Consider the following 22,572-nt stretch of genomic DNA (forward strand, 5'->3'; position numbering starts at 1 on the left):
AGAATTATTGACGTGTCACTTTGACACGTCAATAATTCTTGACGTGTCATTTTGACACGTCAATAATTCTTGACGTGTCATTTTGACACGTCAACAATTCTTGACGTGTCACTTTCACACGTCAACAATTATTGACGTGTCACTTTGACACGTCAACAATTCTTGACGTGTTAGTATTTGACACGTCAGTAAATAATCAATCTATTATTTATTAATTTTAAAATAATGTTAGACTAAATTTGACTCAAATTTACTGACGTGTTGAAAACAACACGTCAGGAAATGCTGACGTGTTGAAATCAACACGTCAGGAATTATTGACGGGTAGATTTTAACACGTCAGTAAATAATTTGTTGACGTTCTACTTTTGACACGTCAGCATTTACTGACGTGCCAAAAAAATATTACTGTTTACCACGTGAAGAAATGGCCGTTTTTTTGTAGTGATTGGATATTGGATATTGGATATGTTTTTTTCTTGTTTATCCACTTTATATGTACATTGTGGAAGAATGATGACATGAAAATGTCTGAATCAAACATTGTGGACCCCAAGGCATTATGATATAAGCCTTGGTGTTCCCTATTAAGGATCATGTTAAATGAGGTTGCAAATGTTGTAGTTAATAGAAGGAATTTTGTTGATCATATAACAAATGACCACCATGACTTGCATTAGTAATTAATTTAACATTGATATTATGAAACTCATAATGATGTATTTTGGGCTAGGAAGGTTTCTAAAATAAAACTTTCACATGTATGGTTTCTTGTTGTAAACCCTTAAGAGTCATTTTCAAAGAATTGTTTCGAAAATATTTTCAAATCAAAATGAAAGTTTTGTTTTGTTTTTGTTAGAAAATATATTAGGGTTTGAGGGATATTTTGGTCATTGTTATATTTTCGTACACCCATATAATAAGATGTGTGTGGTAGGCTATGTAACAATATGTATAGCCTCCACCTTTTGTGTCTAGACCATTCATGCAAACTACAACAAGGTATCAGAGCCTTAGGGTTTAGATCCTTTGTCCAACCATTTCATTAGTAGTTTTGTGTTTTCGTGTTGTGGTGGTGTTGACGCATTGATGTGGCTATGTTGTTGTGCGTGGTTCGTTCAAGTTGGTTGTCTCTGTGTCATGCACAATGGTGCTAGGTGGTTTTCCGAAAAAATTATTGGTGGTTTAAGTTCTATTCAGTGGCCCTTTTTGTCTTTTTTGACAAATTTTGAGTTTTCCGGCAACTTCTGGGGTGTTCTGAGGTGTCCCGACGAGTTGTGGCCGTTTTCGGCAAGTTTTGATCGTCGCCGGTGGGTTTCCAATGAGTTGGTTGGAGAAGAAGATCTTTGTTTGGCTGTTGGTGGTTGTTATTCCTTCATTGGGATAAGGATATCCTTATCCAAAATAAGGATATAGGACTACCTTGGTTTAATGCTTTTTCTCTGGTTCTGTAATACCCAGACAAAACACCCATTTTAAAATGTTATAGATTTCTTACTTAAACGGTTAATATTTCCTTAAAACAAGACCTTAAACTAAGAGACCTAAACCTTTTCCAAATAACTCAAACCCCTTGAGACTTTTAGAAGCAAAAACTCCAAAACCACCCTCACTGGCCAAACACTCGCTAGGGGACCACATGAGCGCCCGCTCTTGGCCTAGGTGCGAGCACTCGCTCAGGGACCACACAAGCACTCATTGACCAGTCTTCAACCCATTGGACAAAACCCAAATGTACGCCTGAACCTTTTTACCCATTGTGTAAATAGTACCTCGAGCGCTCGTTGCCAATTCTGAAAAGCAATTTTAGCCCATTCTCTACTTTTCAAACCCAAAGCATGCCTCCACCCTCCACATAAGCCTTACCCTTCGACCCTCAGCCACCTTCCACCTCAGAAAACCTAACCCTAATGTGAGGAGAGACTTGGAGAAAGAAGGAAGAGAGTTTGGTGCCCTTGCTATCTTCCAAGGTGATTTCTTGACCCTTCCTTTATGCCTTTTTATTGTTGTTACTGCTTTCCTAGTATTACAAGTTTTAAATGCCTTGACAAGTTCTTGCACTTATTTTCTTACAAAACCAAGAATGATTTCGAAAAGCTTTCAACTCACCCTTGTTTCCTTTAAAGTTGCATGATAGTATGTTTTGCACCAAGATGTGTCTATTTAAGGCCTAGAAAGAGATGTGCCAACTCATAGCTTTAGATAGAAGCGTAAAACACATTTTGGGAGTTTCGGACCGAGCCTTAACTCTCTGGCTAAACGCTTGCCCTAGGGAGCGAATGCTTACCCAGAAAGCAAGACTCATGCCCCTTAGCCCAAATATGTGGTACAAAAGTTTTTAGCAACCCTTCTTGTTAGATAAAACCTCGTAGAGTTCTCTAGTACTGCTTATAACGATGGGTTGTGTTTCGTTATAGTAGGGATTCGTGATGTTGAAAGATTCGAGCGAGCTCACGAGGTAAGTAAACACTTACGAACATTTTCCTTAAAAACGTGCAATATGTCCGCTGACTGAGCACGCGTATGATGTGAGCATGCCTATATTTTGTACAACTTGGTAACTGCTTTAATAACTGGTTTATAAGATGCATTGTATGACATGTGACACCGGTATGTGGGCTATAATGGCCATGGGCTTACTATATAGACTTGATTCTATGGACAAATGGTATGGATGTGTTATATGGGCCTTGGATCTAATGGTTATTTCGTAATCGGGGCAGCCTTAACGGGTGGGTTACTACAGAACGTACATCATTAGTAGCGTGGGTCACCCGAGGTTGGACTCGATCGGGCTGCTAGTGTTATGGACAATAGCGTACAATGGTCGGTGCACCAGCATTGTATTACAGGTCCCTCGTGACAGCGCCAACCCTGCTGAGAATGGGTAATATCTCAGATAGACCATATATAATAGTTATGACCTATAAAGCATTAGTTTTCTGCATCAAAATACTTAGGCGATTGCCGTCGGGTGTACACCACATTTTATCAACCAAACAATATTTTTAAAGTGTATTAACAGAGACAACACCTCTTTTAAATGTTTACTAAAACTGCAAGTTTATTTCTGCTTAATAATAACGGGCTCATATCATACTCTATCGTGGGGTTTACTTACTAAGTCATTAGACTTACACAGTTATTACTCTTATAGGTACCCTGTTTCTAGAACCCCAAGAGTGGTACGGTTACCACTACAGACCTTGCTTAAGAAAGATCCATGTTGTTATCAAGTTTGCTTTATATTATTGTTAGTTGCTCCATATCTTTAATTTGAGGATTATACTTGTCCCTGTAATAATTAGTAGACTTCTCAGATTTATTTCACTTTCCTTTGCATTAACTCTGATAATGTTTAGATGGACGATTTCCCATTTAGCCACTAGTTGGTTAAACTAGGGTAATTGCCAGTAACCCTGCTAGATTGGTCAAGGCCAGTTTTGGGGGCGTTACAAGTTTAGTATTTTGCCTTTTTTTTCTTTGTTATGTGTATGTTATTTTAAGGTGGTTCAACACCTCTTCAGATCGGTTTAGTGGTTGTCATACTAGTTTAATGTGTCTTCAGACCGATTCAATGTGCTTTTAGACTGATTCATTGGTTTTCAATGTGATTTTAGACTGGTTCATTGGTTTTCTGTCTGGTTCAATTTGATTTAGAACCGGTTCAGTAGCTTTCTTCCCCTGGTTTAGGGGGTTCAAAGATCGATTCAACATCTTTTAAAACCAATTCAGTGGGATTTAATTTGGTTTAATACATTGCAAGTCTGATTCAGTGTGTTTACGGACTAGTTCAGCAATGTTTTGTCCAATTTCATGCATTTCCCTAGCGATTCAATGGTATTTTAGCCCAGTTCATGTTGGTTTAGGATACATGGAGCTACCATCGAGCTTGTTTCTCAAGAGTAGTTCTCGTTCAAGTTGTCGTTGTTGGTCGATCATGGTACACATGATTGTTGTTGGTTGTCAAGATCTGACCAGCCTTGATATTTTGTAGTAAAATCCGACCAACCTTGGTGTTTTGCGCTGATTTCTAACTAGTTCTTGGTGTTTTCCTGGGGAGATTCTATCGGTCTTGGTGTTTTGCAACGAGATCCTACCGACCTTAGTATTTTGTGGTGAGATCCAATCAACTCTTGGTTGTTTAGCGGTAAGATCCGACCGGCCTGGGTGTTTTGCAGTGGGTTCTGACTAGTCCTTGGTGTTTTCTGTCAAGATCCTACTGGCTTTGGTGTTTTGTCATGAGATTCGACCGCCTATTGCAATTTTTGTCAAGTTTTTGGCCGGCATTGAAGATTTTAGCAAATTTTCTTATTACTTTTATTTTTATCAGTCTTTATATTGTGTGCTCCAAGATGTTCTAGCTTGAGAGGAAGTGTTAGATTTTTTTTTTTAAGTGTTTTTTGTTTGCTTTTTTTTTTCAAGCTGGATATATATATATGCTCCAGCTTGAGGGCAATGTTAGAAGAGTTATTAGGGTTTGAGAATTATTAGGGTTTGGGGAATATTTTAGTCATTGTTATATTTTCCTAAACCTATATAGTAAGATGTGTGTGGTAGGCTATGTAACAAGTTGAATAGCCTCTACCTTTTGTGTCTAAACCATTCATGCAAACTACAAGGTGTATGGTCCAAGTGGGAGAAAGTTATCCAACATAGCCTCATATGCGTATGGCTTTTACAGTAGCCTAAATAATTGACACACATAATTTATAATGGCACAAAAAGACTCCTATGGTTTTTCCTTGATTGTTAGACACAAAACGACTCCTATGGTTTTTCCTTGATGGTTAGAAAACTTATTTAACACGATAGAGTTAGGGTTCTCATCTTCAACATTAACTTGCACCTCCAATTATCAGGAGATACTATAGGGTGTAAAGTTGAAAGGGTGATCACCTCTCACAGCCGGAATCGCTGGAATCGTCTTTTTCACGTAACATCCATGGAGAGAGGTATGTTTCTCATATTCTTACATTAGATTCATACTTGTAAAGCATAAATCATCAAAGATCAAGATGAGAGATTAACAATATCATCATAAAAGAAATTTAACAGTCATCATACCTAGGTTATATTTCAAAAGCTTGACAAAGTCACGTGTCTTCCAATCTCCTCATGAACCTCTCCTGCTTGGAGAGCTATGTTTCTCAAGTGATAATACTTTAGACGGATAATTAATAGGTTGTGCATAATCGATTGTATTCATACAAAAGATCTAATTAAGTTATTACTAAGGCTCTGTTTGTTTCAGCGTAAAATGATTTCCTGAAAATGATCAATTTCCGTATTTTACGGTATTCCATCGACTAGAAAATCCTTCATTAATCACCATAAATTAGTTTCATATTTTAAAAATCACAAACCATTTTCCCCACTCACCGTCACTCTCAACCTGATGCCCTACCACTCATTTTTGCTCTTCCCTCATGCAGCTCTTGCTCGTCCATCACACAGGCACACCAAACCCTCAAGCAGAACCCAATCCAAAGCTCCTCTCTCTCTGTTCTAGCACCATTTTCAGAGAATCTTGTTTCTTTTAGCTTCTACATTTCAAATCTCGCCTCTCTTCAACTTTTGCATCATAAGATCTATCTTTCGGCTTCTGCATCTCAAGTACTTTCGTCTTTCTTTAGATCAGTATTTTTTGGTGGTTTGAAACTTTGAATCTCTGTTTTCATGAAATATATATATATATATATATATTGAGTTGATCCATAAAATTTGATATTTTTGGGAATTTTGAGTTGTGGGTTCCTCTGCTTGCTGGAACTGGGTCTGATTTTGTTGGGTATAAGAATTGTTGTCGTAGAGATTGTATATACAAGGTATTAATGCTCTCAATATTGTGGCATTTGAAAAAATCAGTCTTAGGCGAAAAGTCACGAACATGCCCGAACTTGCTCCACGACTCTCCCTCTGTAGGCACCAAGGCAAAAGTTATATACTTTCTTTTCTTTCCCCTGGGCAAATGAAATTTCATTAGTAAAAGAAAGAAAAATATAAAAGGAATGGGTGGGGGCACCCAACAAAGACCCCAATACAAACATTACAGTGTCATAAAAATTTGAAACATCTAAGAATAGGACAACATAAATGGTTCGGCCTGGTAGTTTCTTGACACAGTGCCTTCCCAATAAAGAAGCTGCCGAAAACGATGGTTTTTAAGGCAATCCAATGAATGGGGTACTTGGAGAAACACTCGCTGCAATTGAAAGCCACAACAATGAGGATAACACTGATAATGTTTGGACTGAAGTTACCTCACGTTCCCACAGAACCACATCACACATAAGCACAACAAATTGCTATTAAATAATACAAAATAAAGAAGAAAAAAAATAGTAGTTATGGGGTCTTTGTAGCAAAAACACACTGATGGAGTGTTTTGGACAATAACACCCAGCCCCCTCCATCTCAAACCTGACTCCCCTTCTCAATATAGCAGACTGAACGCAGAGATCAAGAATAATTAATAAATAGTGTCTAGTTTTATATTCTCAACGTATATGCGAGTTTTCCTATATATATCTATACATTTAAGGCTGAAAGTTTTCAGGCCTGCAGCGGGTATTCAAAATTGGGCTGCTTTATTAATGAGATATTTACAAGAAAACCTACTAAGGATTAAAATTTATGGGAATGTGAGGAGTCAGAAAAAGAAGTTACTACAAGTGATGAGGCTTCTTTAGTCGAGCAGGAACATCTTTTCTAGAACTGACAATGACTGGAGAAGTAGAAAGATCATTTTGTTTATCTGAAACAAATAGTTTATCACCATTTTCACTTCTTTCTTCATCTTCACTGTGCCTTATGGGAGAAGATCCAAATATCTGGACTGTTAAGCTCCCACCTGCAGAGAGACAAGGTCAATACATCTCAAGTTCGAACATTGTAAGTGTGCACATTTTCACTCAAGAAAAATAGGTGGCATTCTGATATTCAAAACAGCATGGGAGAAATGTCAAATCACTACTCCTGGTTAGAGATTCAAGATTATATAGGGTTGAATGGCAACAGCCTATTGGAAATTGCACCTCAAACCTGGGTTCAGGTTTTCAAAGGACCTTGAACGCTAAACCTCCAAGGGGAAAGGGTGTTAAACTGGGTAGGCCCAATGTTGAGATCATCCCTATGGGGCACTACACTGAGCAATGGTTTGAGTTCAATTATTGAAAATTTTCAATCGACCCTAAACAACACCTAGACTAGATAGGGTGAATAGGTGTTTTTCAAAATATTCAACCAATTAAAAATTTAACCACCACACAACAATCACCAAAATAAGAAAAATAGTAAAACTATCAAATAAGGCAACTTGGTGACAAGGTGAAAACCTTTAAAGAACTCCTCAAACGTAAAACCATTTCGGGGCAGTCAAACCAAGAAAATCAATCCACTATAGAAGACTAATAATATAATCAGTTCATACTAATAAAACCTTTGCACTAAAAACCTCACTTGTATCCAAATAAACAATCCATGTGTTTTCTACCACAGTGGCTCCAAAACTCTAACTAATCTTCTACTTTGTCTCCTCTGCAACGCAGAACTCCGTTAGCTGAAGGTTTTAGAACATGTATGGGGCTTACAATAAACTCTAAGGGAGATGAACAATAGAAGGCAGGTATATGAAATGCCTCTCTTAGCTCACAAAATTATGGCCTCAATCCTATGAGAAATCATGCACAATGGTGTTTTAAGTAGGGGTGTACACGCGGGGGGATTTATTAACCTCTAATAACCGCTAATCGCTAATAACCACTAAAAACCGCATAAATAACCGCCTAAACCGGTTGCATTTACTGGTTATTTAATAATGGTAACCGGTTTTATAATATATTATACATATTAAAAATATATAAATAATAATTAGTATTATTATTATTTTCTCTTTTGTTTCCATGTATGTATTTGATTATGATTATACTATGGCCTATGATGTTGATATTCTTCACTTGATCTACAGACATTGGCAATTGGTTATGAAATACGTCCTACTCAACGTATTGGGTTGGTATATGTTGTGCAAAAACCACACGATCACAATTACGGTTAAATAAGGCGAGAATAATCACACACAAGATAACACCAAGATTTAAATGGTTCCCTCAATGTGAGGTATGTCCACTGGCGGAGGCGATCACGAGAAATTTACTATGAAAGATGGAGTACAAAAATATAGTAGCGAGAAAATCACTCAGACCCAAAACCCCAATACGCTAAAATCTCACTATCACACAATAGACATTATTCTCAAAGGAAAAAACAAAAGACAGGAATACAAACTCTTCTCTTGCTGGGATACGATGGCGGGTGGTCTCTTATATTTTTCTCTCACTGTGCAGCTATTTCTCTCTTGTTTTCTTTGCTGCCCATACCCTGTACGGCACGACTAAAACCAAGAAGAATGCTCTCTTTGATTTTCCACATTGCTGAAAAATCACAAGCTGCGTCACAATTTGCACCGACTTCCAGCAGCCCACCTTGATGTGCGGCTCTATTTAGTGTGTTTGCCAAAGGCTGAATATGAGGCTTTATATAAGGCCAAAAAATCAGTGCATTAAGAGAACCCTAGGTCTCCAATATTCCTACTACAAGTAGGTCTTCTATTCCAAGTTAGAGTTAGATTTCTTGGTCTTGGGCCTCTTTCAACCACAAAAGTTAGCTCAAGAGGTGATCAGGTTTTTCCTCACACTAATAAACTGACCACCAGCCCCTTTCATAACCGATGTGAGACAACCCCAACAATCCCCCCCTCACACATCGGGCCCTTGGGTCAGAGCAGCGACAACCCGTTTCTCCCGTGGACTATTGAGCCGAGACTTGTTGGTAAACCTGAACTCTGATACCAGTGTTGGGTGGTCTTAGGCCTCTCTCAACCCTAAAAACTAGCTCAAGAGGTGATCAGGCTTTCTCCCACACTAATAAACTGACCATCAGCCCCTTCCACAACCGATGTGGGATAACCCCAACAGTATAATTAATGTTCACAGGGTTTTCAATAAATTTTCATTTGTTTTTTCCTCCATTGGAATGTTTGTGTCTTATACTTGCATACATTGTTGTGTTAACATATGGCATGCTCTTATATATCATGTTGATATAATTAGAGTTAGGATCTCTTTCTGGACGGGTGGGACTAATAATTAATTAATACAAAACCAACATGAATCAAGGGGCAACTGAGCCAAAGCACAAATATGGTATTGTCTTCACCGAGATTAAAACCCAAAACATATGAGGACTTGAGAAGCCAACCCAGTGCATAAATTAGAAAGCCACCATACAAGCATAAGGTAAAGATGATAACTTTAGGTTTGGGTAAAAAAAAAAGGGTTTTTTATTTTAGCACAAATCAATGCAGTTCGTAGCTTATCCAAGTATTTTCTGTTTTCGCTGGTTCTTGGATCTGTTAACTGTTTTAAGGTATAATTCCAATTCATTTCTATAGTCCCCGCTGACTTGCACGTGAATTACTTTGTACCGCATAGAATAATGTAGTTGTTGTAACACCATCCTTCTAAACCAAGGCTTGTTTGATGTTATGCGGATTTATGTTTATTTTGATATGGAGGTTTATTTTAACGTGAGGTTATTTCAAAAAAATAATTGAAATAATAGTAATAATTTATGGCTAAAAAATGTGTTTTGAATTTTTATGAAAAGCAGTTACCAGTTAATAACCGGCCTTTAATAACCACATAACCGTCAATTGCGGTTAACCGCTAACCAAAAATGAATAACCATTTAAACCGGTTGCAGTTACGGTTAGGAGGGAATAACTGCAACCACCACTACTTCTACACTCCTAGTTTTAAGGCAATTAACACACTGAAAAGACTATTTTCAAAGGCAGTGTTCGGACCAATAAGTCAATTCGTTCGGACGCTGCTACGATTTCACACATTTCTCCTAACAGCCATTCAGACAAGTACCAACCAAGCTAGCAACCGAGCAACACTGCCTCTTTGTGTTGTTTAGTTCGTTCAGACACCTTTCCTACCAAGTTTGCAACCAAGGAATATTGTATGTTTAATGCAACCTCCTCATTCGATCACATACCAAACGAACCTTCCAACGGAGCAATAATGGAAGACTTGATTTTATGCGAACAGTCTTCGAACGAGTCTATCATCCGGGCAATACTGGAACTTTCATCGAACTTAGCAAGCAAGTTTTTGTTTTCCAAAATAACTACATTCAACTTTTTGAATGACTTTTTATTCAACTTTTTCAATTTAGTACATACCTCAAAATGCTTGTTATACGCAACTTGCAAGCCATCTTCTTCCTCACAATCATCCTCAGATGACTCATCTGAGTGAGGTGTGGTATATACGCTAGACTCATGGCTGCTCCCAATGGAAGTGGTTAAGGCCAAGTAATTCCCATCGTCATCGGGGGAGTCATCATAGTCCTCAAAATCAAACTCATCACTCAGGGTAACATTCAAGGCCTTACCCTTGGACTTCTATGTAATTTGGACAATCAACCTGAATATGACCATAGCCCAAACTCTCATGGCACTTGATGCCTTTTGAGTTCTAGTCATCTTCTCTTGTCTTTCTTACCTTGGAAGACTCCACTAGACTCACCCTTGGATTTTTCAGAACCTTTAGAGGATTTGTTTCTTAAATTGCTCTTCCTCGGTCTGAAAAAAAAATTCTTCAACCATTTTGCAAATAAGGCAAGGTCCTCATCATTCAATGAATCCTTAACATAGGAGCCATAGGCATCTACCAGTACTATTTTAAAAAAAAAAAAATAGACTTACCCTTTTCTTGGGTTGAAGTAGTAAGAGTTCATAAGTTTGAAGAGAACCTAGAAGATACTCAATCTTGACAAAGTCAAGGTTCTTGTTTTCTTCTATAGCAATGGCCTTAGGTTTGAACCTTTCAAGTAGAGATCTCATGATTTTTCTTACAGTCCTTGATTCAGGGATTTTTTTACCAAGGTTGAAACTTGAGTTCACAGATCATTCAATTTGGTATAGAACTTATCAAAAGACCCATCCTCTTTCATTCTAATTTCTTCAAACTTACAAGTCAACAATTAAAGTTTAGAATTTTTCAATTTTTGTGCCTTTGTGTGTGACTTCTGAAATCTCCCAAGCCTCCTTGGCAATTTCACATATGGAAATTCGTTTGAATTATTCAGATGAAACAACCATGAATATGGCATTCAACCCCTTGTTCCAGTTACAACCATTAAGGTCATCCATAGACCACAAGTCTATACCGGTAATAGGTCTTGTCCAACCCTTCTCAATTGAGACCCAGACTTGTTTATCTAGGGATTTAAGCAACGCTCTCATGTGAACCTTCCAATAAACATAATTATTTCCATCAAAATATGGAGGAACATTTAGAGATTGAATTTGAACTATGACAATTGAGATCAAGGATCACACTCAGGAGATTAATCTTAATAGACTAAACCAAGCTCTAATATTAATTGAAATTTCCCAATTGACCCCAAACAACACCCAAAGTGGGGTGAATAGGTGTTTCCCAAAATGTTCAACCAATTAAAAATTGAGCAAACACAAGAATTAGATTAAATGAATTTCAATTCAATGCATCGAATTCCAAAGAGGAGCTAAATATCTCCCAAGTCAGCTACAAACTTCTTCAAATGGTGTAGTGTATTGTTAGCATAAGATGCATACTAAGAGGAAGTTCATGTTTCAAGGAATGGTGCCGATGTGTATGATCTATCTAAAATGAGAGTAACAGTTACTCAAATTGCAGGGGTTTGTGTTGTTTTAAGACAGGAGGAGGTAGCATTACAGATGTAATTATCAGACTTTAATTATCAGTTCTAGTGTTGAACCCAAGTTGGGGATGCGTAAGGGAAACTTAATCATGAGAAACTATAGAAGCACACACCGAAAAAAAAAAAAGAAAAAAACATCCGGTAGAATCTCTTATGAAACTATGTTAATATATGCTTATTGATATCACAATGTCACGAGCACATTCTACCTCGTTTAGAAGAAACCACACCATTCTTTCAGTTTCTTTGTGGGTGTGAGCGTGAGCGCAAAAAGCTAAATATAGAAAAATATATATCTCTAAACTACTGGAAATTTCATCTAACAAGAATATTGGATTTTTTTTTTAGAAGGGGAGAGAGTTGGGAAGAGCATAACACAAGATGTGAATACCAAGGAAGTGATCCACAATATTCCTTTTTCTGTTTCTGAGGAAGAATTAATGTAAAGTCAGAAATCCCTTTGTCATTAAGTTTTGTATCCTAGAACTGAAACATACCGACTAATTATTAGCAGAACATAGAAAATTACCTAGCACAAGAGCAGCACCAATCCAACCAGCAGCACCCCACCTTTCACCGAGGAGAAACCATGCAAAACCAGCACCCCAGAGTGGCTCTAACCCATAAATTATTGCAGTTTCAGTGGCTGATACATCACGCATTGCAGCCATCTATTCAATTAATCAAATTTGACAAAGAAACCATCATTAGGATATACTATTCTCTTGTGAAATTAGCTAGTCAATACTAAAAAAATTTCAAATATTAAATTCTATTGTTCTTTTCCTTTTGGAAATTATAAATGAAATTCTTAATTTGGTGAAAATAATGCCATGAAACATTGATCAAAATGTGTTTCTTAACCTCAAATGTTTCAATTATCTTTCTCTCATCCTTTTGAAATTATGTATGAATTTCTTTATTCAGTCAAAATAATGAACCCAGGGGACAAAGATCACAACTGTCTACATCTCTACAAATGATGGCATGATGGTCTAAAGTATCAGATTGACCAAGAGCCCCTTAAATTCACCAAAATGGCACAACATTTTCAATATAAGTGAACATTAATACAATTACAATACCAAAAGAAAATTTATACCAATCACACTCTCAAAGTAATGTAGCCAGTACTACCAATAGCAAGAGCTTGGGCAAATTGTATTTGGCTAGTATACAAACATAATGCACCATTAAGAAGAGAGATAACTGATAAATTGTCAAAAGAAACAACTTTTGGAATCTTGCTAGATTGAGGTCATTGCCAAGAACTAGACCCTAATCAGTGATTTAGAGGGGTGTATTATGTAACACCCTACCCCATTGACACACAATATTGTCCGCTTTTAGCTCCCCCGAATCAAACTTCCCAGGAAGTCACCCATCCTGGTACTACTCTCTCATAATCTCGCTTAATTACAAAGTTCTAATAGGATCATGACCATCACAGCTTTAAAACGCGTTGTTGTCATGAAGAGTGTAAGTATATATATAAGCACATCTCCATCTCCATACCCAGGCGATGTAGGATGCTACAATCACCCCCTCTTGGGACCGATTGTTCTCACTGGCGACCCTCATGGGATCATCCCATTCTTGGCGTCCCAACGAGTGCCCGCTGGCAACCCCCATGATACACAATATTGTCCGATTTTGGCTCCCCCCATCTCAAGCTGGGTAATGGCTCTGATACCATTTTGTAATGCCCCACCCCCAATGACACACAATATTGTCCCTTTTTGGCTCCCCCGAACCAAACTTCCCAGGAAGTCACCCACCTAGTTACTACTCTAACATAAGCTCGCTTAACTGCGGATTTTTGATGGGATCATGACTATCACAGCTTTAAAACGCGTTGTTATCATGAAGGGTGTAAGTATACATATAAGCACATCTCTATACCCAGGCGATATGGGACACCACAATCACCCCCTCTTGAAACCTAGCGTCCTCACTAACGGCCCTCATGGAATCATTCTACTGTGGCGTCCCACATCGCCTGGGTATGGAGATGGAAATGTGCTTATATGTATACTTGCACCCTTCAACCAACAACGCGTTTTAAAGCCGTGATGGTCATGATATCATCAGAACTCCGCAGTTAAGCGAGCTTATTCGAGAGTAGTACCAGGATGGGTGACCTCCTAGAAAGTCTAGTTTAGAGAGCCAAAAGCGGACAATATTGTGTCAATAGGGTGGGGTGTTACACATTATGAGTCTGTTTAGAATTGTGTTTGGAATTACTTTGGAAAATAGAGCTTTTGTCTTAAAAAAAAAAAAAAGGCTGAAACAGAATTTTAGAAAAAGTCTCATTTTAAACTTCCCCCAAATAACAATTTTGGGTTTCTTTAGAGCAAAAAAGTCAAAAAGATGTTTTTCTAAGTTTTTTACAAACGGGGACACAACTTTTTATGTACTAAAAACACTTTTTAAGCTCCTTAATGTAATTTCAAACAAGCTCTAAGTTGTCGCTCCCAAGTAAAGAAGAATAAAAAGACCTGCTCAAAATTATATTGGGATGGGGAATAAGAGAGTATGTTTAGCTTGTTGAACGATTAATTGAAGGAAATCTTGAAGAGACAGCTTTAAAAGCAAGCTCTATAATAAATGAATTGCAATAAAAACAAACAAATAAATCCATGAATATTTCCAAATAGAGATAGCACTAGTTATAGATGAACTGAAAGAGAGCTAGTAGATGCTTTGATCAGTAACTGCACAACTGGCTGACCCAGTTCAAGATGGAGGCACTAAAAGAAGATGGGAAAGGACCAAATGAACGAGAGTTTAGCGATTTAAATCTCTAAGATGCCTATCAGTAAAAATATATATTTCCCTCAATATCGTATGGCTCTCGGTATTCCAAATGAAAGAGCTTTATAAAGTAGATTTTCATGAATCAGAGAAGCACAAGTTGGAAACACAAGAAAAAAAACCTTTTTGACATTTAATGTTTCATTATAATAGAATGAACAGACTAGGAAATGTACCTCTACCCATAAGCATAACCCAGTTGAAAATATGCCTGTGTACAGTGCAGGTATCCATGGAAATGTAACAATCCAATTCCAAAGCAATGTCCATGACCATGATGACAGTCCGTATGCTTGGATCCCACCAAAGCAGCTTCCAAGAAAATACCATATCGTTGATGATAGAGCAATAACACATATCTGAATGGAAAAAACTTACAACTGTTTCAACCATGCAGAACACTAAAAAGATGATTTTGTTTTTTTTGTTCTAACCTCATATCCAAGAAGGGGTAAAAAATCCTCTTTCTTTGTGCTTCTTGAAATATGTTCTGTCCTTAGCATATGAACGCCAAAAAACACCGCACTTAAGAAGTTCCAAAGATCTCCAACCTGAAATAGTTTTGGGGGAGGGGGGGGGAGAGGGAATCAAGATATAAACACTAGACACAGTTTTGAAGTGACAACTGAGAAAAGGAGCCTTTGCCCTTATTGTCTTCATCATCAACTGTATTACAACCACAGTACGAAAGAGAAACGGTTGATAATGATAGAGACAACACTTACAGATGGAGGTGATCCACTGGATTCCAGCAATGCAACTCCTACGATGGACATGAGAGCTCCAAACCAGATAAGGGGGGGAATTTTTGCTCCTAACATGCCATCAAGCAAGGGAACCACAACAATCTGATAAATTCACCAAAAACATGTCAAATTGATATTATCAGTTAGCTTAATGTACAAGAAGATCAAGTCAAGAAGAAACTTACAGTGAACATAGACAGAAATGATGCACGCCCAGCATCAGATGTTAGCAGGCCAAAAGCCTGCATAAGGTACCCCAGACTGACCCAGAAACCCAACTCTATCCCGGCATTACGGATACGAACATCACCTCGTGCTTGAAATACAAATGGGATGAATGGAATGGCAGACAATGCAAATCGCACAACAGTGAAGGCAGCAGGGTCAATAATCGCTTCAACCTCTTTCACAACTGGAATATTACTAGCTACAACATAAAAAAGAAAAGAAAAAAAACAACAACAAAATTATAACTGTGACCCATCCACTCTCAATTCTAGAAGTAACAAATGAGTCACTTATGATGTGGAGGTAAGGGATATGGCATAGCAATTGTCAAATAGAGAATGGTGGTCCTACCTTTACTAGTTATGACTCTGTATGCACAGACCTTTTGGCCATTAATATGTTAATTATTCATTCACCAATCTGCCTTTATCAGTAGTAAGTAATTAAAGGGCTATTAACTAAAGCTTATAAGGCTACTCAGGTAAATGCAGTCCAATAATCAGAGGAAACACATTTACATTGCAAACCATAAAATCACCAAAGGAGATTCTTTACAATTTTATGCAAAAACTTAATGAACTTCTACAGTCATACAAGCGAAGAGAGAGTAAATAAAGCATAAGTTAAAGAGTTAGAGGTGCACCTCTAGTTCCACAAAAAATTTAATGACTCTAACATAACATCTATTCTTGGGTCAACTACCCAACACATTGTAATGACTTACGAAAGCGCTTGCCTGCACTTTCACTCTAAAAGGACTAGTCAAATTGTAGTTGGAACTTTCTAGAATCACTTATAAAGCTTAGTATCACCTGGTAAGAAACCAATATAAGACTTAACACCCATGAGCTCCTTTATAATCCACCCACCCCATGTGAACAATTCATTTTCACAATGTGGGACTAACTTTCTATGGTGTCACAATCTCCCCACTCAAATCACATTTGTCTTTGTCAGGGCCCACACCATGTGGACAATTTATCTTCCCAATGTGAGACTAATTTTCTAGAGGTATCACAACATACAATTGGAAAATCTTCTCCTTGAAAACCAGAAAATATATGTAAAATCTGCAGCATTTACAAGTTTTTCCCTACCAACATCATCACCTGCCTTCAAATCATTACTCACAAGAAAGCATCCCAAGCTACATCTTTGAGCCCTAAGATGTAGTGTAGCCTTTTATTCATATCAATCTTTCCTCAATCAACTCAGTTATCTTTTCTCCTTGATTGTTATTAGGTTTTGTGTTGGCAAATTCAATGTCAAAACTTAAGTTAGGGTGTTAAGTTGGTTATTGAGTTAGTATCAAAATTGTGTTGAAAATCTGAAGTCCAGAGATTGTCGATCGAAATCTGGTTGCAAGATGTTCAAACACGGTCTTAGCGCATCTCAAAGAACAAATTCCAAAAAGCCTCGGTTGCAATGGTGGTCACTAGCCAGTCGAAAGCGGACTTCAAGAAGATTGAAAGTTTGAGCTTATGAGAGGTTTGGTCGCAAGGCAATCGATCAAGGTTCGAACGAGACCATTTAATGTGTTTTACAATGGAGCCACTGAGAGCCTTGATTGCTAGCTGATCGAAGACCGTTCAAACAAAGATTTATCTCAAGGAGCCACAAAGACGTCTAGTCGATGCCCATTCATACAAAGTTCGAACGTAGTGCTCATTGAAGTAGATCTGAGACACTCGATCAAAGCTTGGTTGTCTGGCAAATGGCCGCTCATACAGAGTTCAAACGTAGTTCTCATTGAAGCAGATCCAAGACACTTGATCGAAGCTTGGTCGCAGACAATTCAAACACCACCACTAAAACAACGTTGAAACCTTAGCACTCATTCAAACACATCATTAAGCAGTTCGAATGCCGCAGCCTCAAACAGAGTTTTCCTAAAATCAACTTTCATCTAGACTACAAGATTTCTCAAGGCCTATATAAGGACTTCAATGCACGATTTTTCTAAAGGACTTGAGACCTTTGTTTTGTGTGTTAAAAGAGAACTATAGCATCCTTATGCCTTCAAATGTTCATCTATCTTAGAGTTTTGTTAAATCATACCAAAGTTCCTTTAAAACCTTCAGCTAGCAGAGTTCTGGGGTTGCAAGAGGAGACTTAATAAAAGAATTGTCTAGAAGTTCTAGAACTACCACATTAGGAGGCAAGCAGATCATTTGTTAGATGCATATCAGGTTTAGTTATAAAGGTTTAGTAAGTTAAACTCTGTATATTTTAACTATTCTACAATGGATGAGGTTCTTGGGTTTAGCTACCCAGAAGTGGTTTTACCTTTGAAAAGTTCTTCAAAGAGTTTCCACTTTGTCACCAAATTGTTGTGTTTGATAGTTTTATTACTTTGCATAGTTTGGTGATTGTTGTGTAGATTGTTATACTTTTTAATTGGTTAAATATTCTTAAAAACACCTATTCACCTCCTCTAGGTGTTGTTTGGGATCAATTGGGAAATTCCAATCATGTTTCCCCACTAAACTGGAAATTGATTTAATCACCCATACCAAAATAGATTTCCAAACCAAGAACTCATTAACTTTGGGGATTTTATCACTAGCAGTAGGATTTTATGCACTGAACAGTGGTCATTTTACACTCAGCATCATATCTCTATTCATCTAACCTCTTGGCCAATCGTTTTAATTAGCAAAGGACTCATGTAGAAGTGCATGCAAGACAAACAGTAATAAATTAAATCACAGGGTAAAAGTAAGAGTAAAGAGAAGGAAAATAGAGAAAAGATAAGAGACAGAAGTCCAAAGAGAAAGAAAAGAAAAGAAGCTAGAAAGAGAAAGAAGCCATAAAAAAAATTAAAAAAAATAAATAAATAATAAAAATTAAAAAATAAATAAAAAATAAAAAATAGAAAGGATAATTCCCAGAGTGGGCATGATAAGGTGTGTGTCTAAATAGCCTAAAGAGAATCCTATGGGTTCTCAAGAGAAGATAGAGAAAAGTTCCGAGCCCTCAGATGACCTTAAGGTGGTCCATTTCTCTAAACTTTCCAACCTACCTTATAACCCTGTCAAAAGGTCTACAGGCGTTAGTCTACATGAAATTGTGCATTGTCCTAAGCCTAGAACACCTTTAGACATTTTCATGATGTCTTTGCATGCTAGAGTTTCCAAGTTAACCAACACAATTGCAAGTCATGATTTGCATGATGAGACTAGAAAACAAATTCAAGCAAGTTGTGCCCAATAAAAAAATTGAGATTGAAACCCCAAGGGGTTGGCCTAGTGGTTGAGGCTTCTGGTCTTACGGAGTATCACTCCTTAGATCCCAAATTCGAGACTTGTTAGGTATAAACTCCCCCTTGGGGCCACACCCCCTGGTGTAAAAAGCCAACGATTTATCCTGATCCGTGTAGGGAAACTTCTGAGGGTACGGTGCACGAATCCGAGGTTTACTCTGTAAGAGTGGGTCAAAATGGCCATGCCTTGTTGAGGTTTCTCGTTATAAAAAAAAATAATAATAAATAAATAAATAAAAATTAAAAAAATTAAAATAAAATAAAAAAAGATTGACTTATGTCAACATCTCAATGACTTCAACACTTGGAACAATGTCATGGTCCATATTAGATTCGAACAATTTCCACTTGGATCCTTTTGAAAAGTGAAAAGGCATAGTGTTGGGCCTTTCAAAGTGTTGTAGTGGGCTAGACCAAATTTGTTTGTGATTGATCTTCCGCTTGATCCTAGTATTAGCTATGTTCAATGTAGGGGAAATAGTTGTGTATCCAGTCCACACCATTCTTCCAAACAATCCTCTTGAAGAACCTCCCCCATTTCTCAACACCTATCCTACGTATGATCCTACACAACCACCCTTCCTACCAACATATCAAGAAAATATTAATGTCTTTTTAAATGAGCAAGTTGTTTTTGCCAAGGAGGGAGGAGTTCAAGGTGTGGGTCTCGAGTCAAGGTACAGGTACAACATCTTCGGCGGCCATGGATGGCTTTTCCCGGTCTGAGGGGTCAACCAATGGTCCTTCTCCGGCACCGGTAGGTCTGTTCTCCTCCTTGGGTTGCTCGTCAAGGGAGATTTCGATGCCATCCGAGCACGATATTTCACTCGTCTCCCCAAAGGTGTCGTCCTCACGAAGAATTTCAACCTTCACAAAGAGGAAGCTACCGTGAAGGCTGATGTTTGGAGATCTCCACCGGCGAAGGACTTCCTTCAGCAGGGGTTTCTTGGTCCAACTCCCGCATGCAGGTTTTTTCTCATCCCTCTTGAGGTATTGGGTGTGACTTCGTCCTCTCTAGTTGTTACGAAAGTTGGAGTGGATGAAGATTTGGGTGGCTACTCCTTAGGCACTCCAGCCGATGTTAAGGGCAAAGATTTCAGGTTGATTGCCTTGATCTAATCTCAGAAATGGCCGGTAGGTTTTGGTCTGTCTGGGAGATTATTGTTGGGATCAGGGAGATGAAGTTTGGGATTGAGAGGATTGAGACTCCCCTTATCCTTTGGGCGTTTTCCCCTGCCTTGCCCTTGCATTGGATGTTAGATGGCGATAAGGATGAGGATTTGTCCTTGGCGCTCCTGAATGTCAGTGAAGAAGACTTTCTTCGGAAGGTAAATGTTGCGCGTCCTAAGAATAGAGGTATGAGGGAGATGTTGAATTTAGAAAATTCTGTTAACTATGGCAAGGTATGTGTGTCCTCTCGGCAAGGGAAAGGCATGGCTCATGTGCTGTAGCGTTTGAGTGCTTGGCGGGGATGTTGGGTTTGGGGGCTCTTAGTTTTTGTGGGCTTCAGCTTGGTGTGCTTGTCAGGCTTTCTGGGGTTTTGTTTTTTTTCTTTGGGTTTTTGGTAAGTGATTCCTGAGTATACTTTCTATGTACATAGGGATGCCTTACACTTTTTAATAAAACTTATATCACTTATAAAAAAAATAAGAGGATGAAGGAGTTCAATATTTCCTAGTCCGTTGAAAGGGCAGAACAGACTCAGATTGCAGATGGATCACCAAGAACATGTGGCAACAATTGATTATGATCTCAAAGGTCTACTAGGATCTAAACTTGACGGGGTTGAATTCTTCCCACCCTGAGAGAATGATGAGGACAACAAACACAAGTCACAGATCATATGTGTATGAACATCAACATCAAAGGATGCCCAGCTCAGGACCTTGTGGCTGGGTGATTGAGAGCTAAATAATTATTGGGCTTTCTATTAGTTTGTATTTTTGTTTTATTATTTGCTTTTCATACTAGTTTTATTATTTTGTTTTGGGCTTTATGTTATTTTTAGTTGCCATTAGTCCAAGTACCATTTAGGCTAGGGATAGGGTTTAATCTCTAGTCTATTTAAACCTAGTTTTCTATTGTCTTCGGTAGCTTTTGATGAATTAAAATTTGCAGTGATTGTTCTCGTCTATCTTTTCCCTTCCTCTTCTTGGCTTCTTCTTTTCTATTTCTTCTTTCTCTTCGAATTTTCTTCCTAAGTGTTTTTGTCCCGCCCCTCATCAGAGAGAGAGAGAGAGAGAGAGAGAGATTCCACTTTCTGCATGTTTGGTTTAACTAAATAAGAGCTCAAAGTAATTACTTAAATCATCTCTATAACAGAGTATCTCCTTTTTCATTTCTCCTATCACAGAACCTCTACCCTCAATGCTGACTTGCCCATGCTGCAGTCTTCAACATCCTTTCACAAAAAAGAATGAGGAAGAATGGCCACCCTAACTCATCTCATTCCTTTTTTTATTTGGATGCTCTAGTTTTGTCTAATGATTTTGCTTTTCTTAAGTCGACGGTATCTGTACTATTAAGTTTCCAGGATAAAAAGATAATAACCATTAGAATTCTTAGAATAAAATGCTACTCTCCACATAATTTCTAAGAAAATGTAGGAAAAGATTCTCATTCTCCATATAGCCAAACATAACAATAGCGGAAAATAAACAAATCAAAACATTTCAAATATTCGTTTCTAATCGATAATGAAATTTTCTCGGCAACCAAACAGAGGTGAAGCAACTGAAAAGCTAGCTTACCGTAGACAATAGCGATAACATTGAGCAAAATGATGCTTCTAACTTTCTTGGAAGCGAAAAATATTCGTCGCCACAAAGCTCGCCTCCCAAACAAGGACTTAAAACTCAGAGCTGATCTTCTTAGGGATCGAGTATCCGACTCAACCAACGACGCGTTTGGTTGGGAAGTCGAATTATCGAACGTTACGGATTTTTTTGTTCTCTGTTTGGCTTTAGCAGCAACAGTAGAAGAAGAAGAAGAAGAAGAAGAAGAAGAGTCGTGAAGAGAGGAGGCGGTGATACGAGGTCGTTTAAGGGGACTAGTGTAGAACGAAAAGAAAACCGAGGGATTGCATGGAGAAGAGGAGAGCTTAGTGGTGGCGTAGCTCTTCGTCGTCCGTGACCATTTGCACAGTGACGGTGAAGCCATTTCCTAGCCCAGATCTCTCTCTCTCTCTCTCTCTCTCTCTCTCTGTCTCCCCCCAACTCTGTGCTCTGTGCTCTGTGAAATCGTCCCGAATGACGAAAATGCCCTTGATGGTAGGTGTCGGATTGTGATTGGTTAGTTACGGGAGTGTGACAAAAGGATTTAAGTGGAAGTGACAACAGGTGAGGGATTTTGGTGGATCGCGTCCTATGATATCATATGGTAGGCCATCTCGATCTAACTCTCCAAAATATCTGATGGAGTACTCAGATATTATATATATATATATATATATAGTGTATGACTTACAATTTACAAATAATAAATGTTCTACAATCAATTTCTTTTTTTCTTTTTTTCTTGGAAACTCATCATTAAATCTGTGAACAAAATATGAAAATTAAACATTTTTCCTTACAAATTCTATAATTCTTTTTATTTTCGGTAAGTAATTTTCAAGTTAATGCACGCCAAGCATAAAAATCACATTTTGCTCATAGAAAAGGACAAAGTTTTCTTTCAAACTGGGTTCAACCTAATCTATAAAAGTGACATGTGTCTCTTTTTCTAATAACATGTGAGATGCAC

The 22,572-nt window shown here is 38.0% G+C and overlaps 1 protein-coding gene across 2 annotated transcripts; it reads right to left on the minus strand.

Annotated features, from left to right (window-relative positions):
* Positions 1-6,469: 6,469 nt before the first annotated feature.
* On the minus strand, positions 6,470-22,099 carry LOC132179877 (uncharacterized). 2 transcript variants are annotated; one of them, XM_059592669.1, is made up of 7 exons: positions 21,579-22,099; positions 15,524-15,654; positions 15,318-15,440; positions 15,027-15,143; positions 14,769-14,951; positions 12,308-12,449; positions 6,470-6,853 (listed from the first exon to the last, which is right to left on the minus strand). In XM_059592669.1, the coding sequence occupies exons 1-7, from the start codon at positions 21,985-21,987 to the stop codon at positions 6,669-6,671; spliced, it is 1,290 nt and encodes a 429-aa protein (XP_059448652.1). In that variant the 5' UTR covers positions 21,988-22,099; the 3' UTR covers positions 6,470-6,668. The 2 variants fall into 2 exon arrangements, with proteins under 2 accessions (XP_059448652.1, XP_059448651.1); XM_059592668.1 differs by having other exon boundaries at positions 15,524-15,765; positions 21,579-22,098.
* Between the last annotated feature and the right edge of the window lie 473 nt (positions 22,100-22,572).

This window comes from Corylus avellana, chromosome ca4 (genome assembly GCF_901000735.1).
Source record: "Corylus avellana chromosome ca4, CavTom2PMs-1.0".
NCBI lineage: Eukaryota > Viridiplantae > Streptophyta > Magnoliopsida > Fagales > Betulaceae > Corylus > Corylus avellana.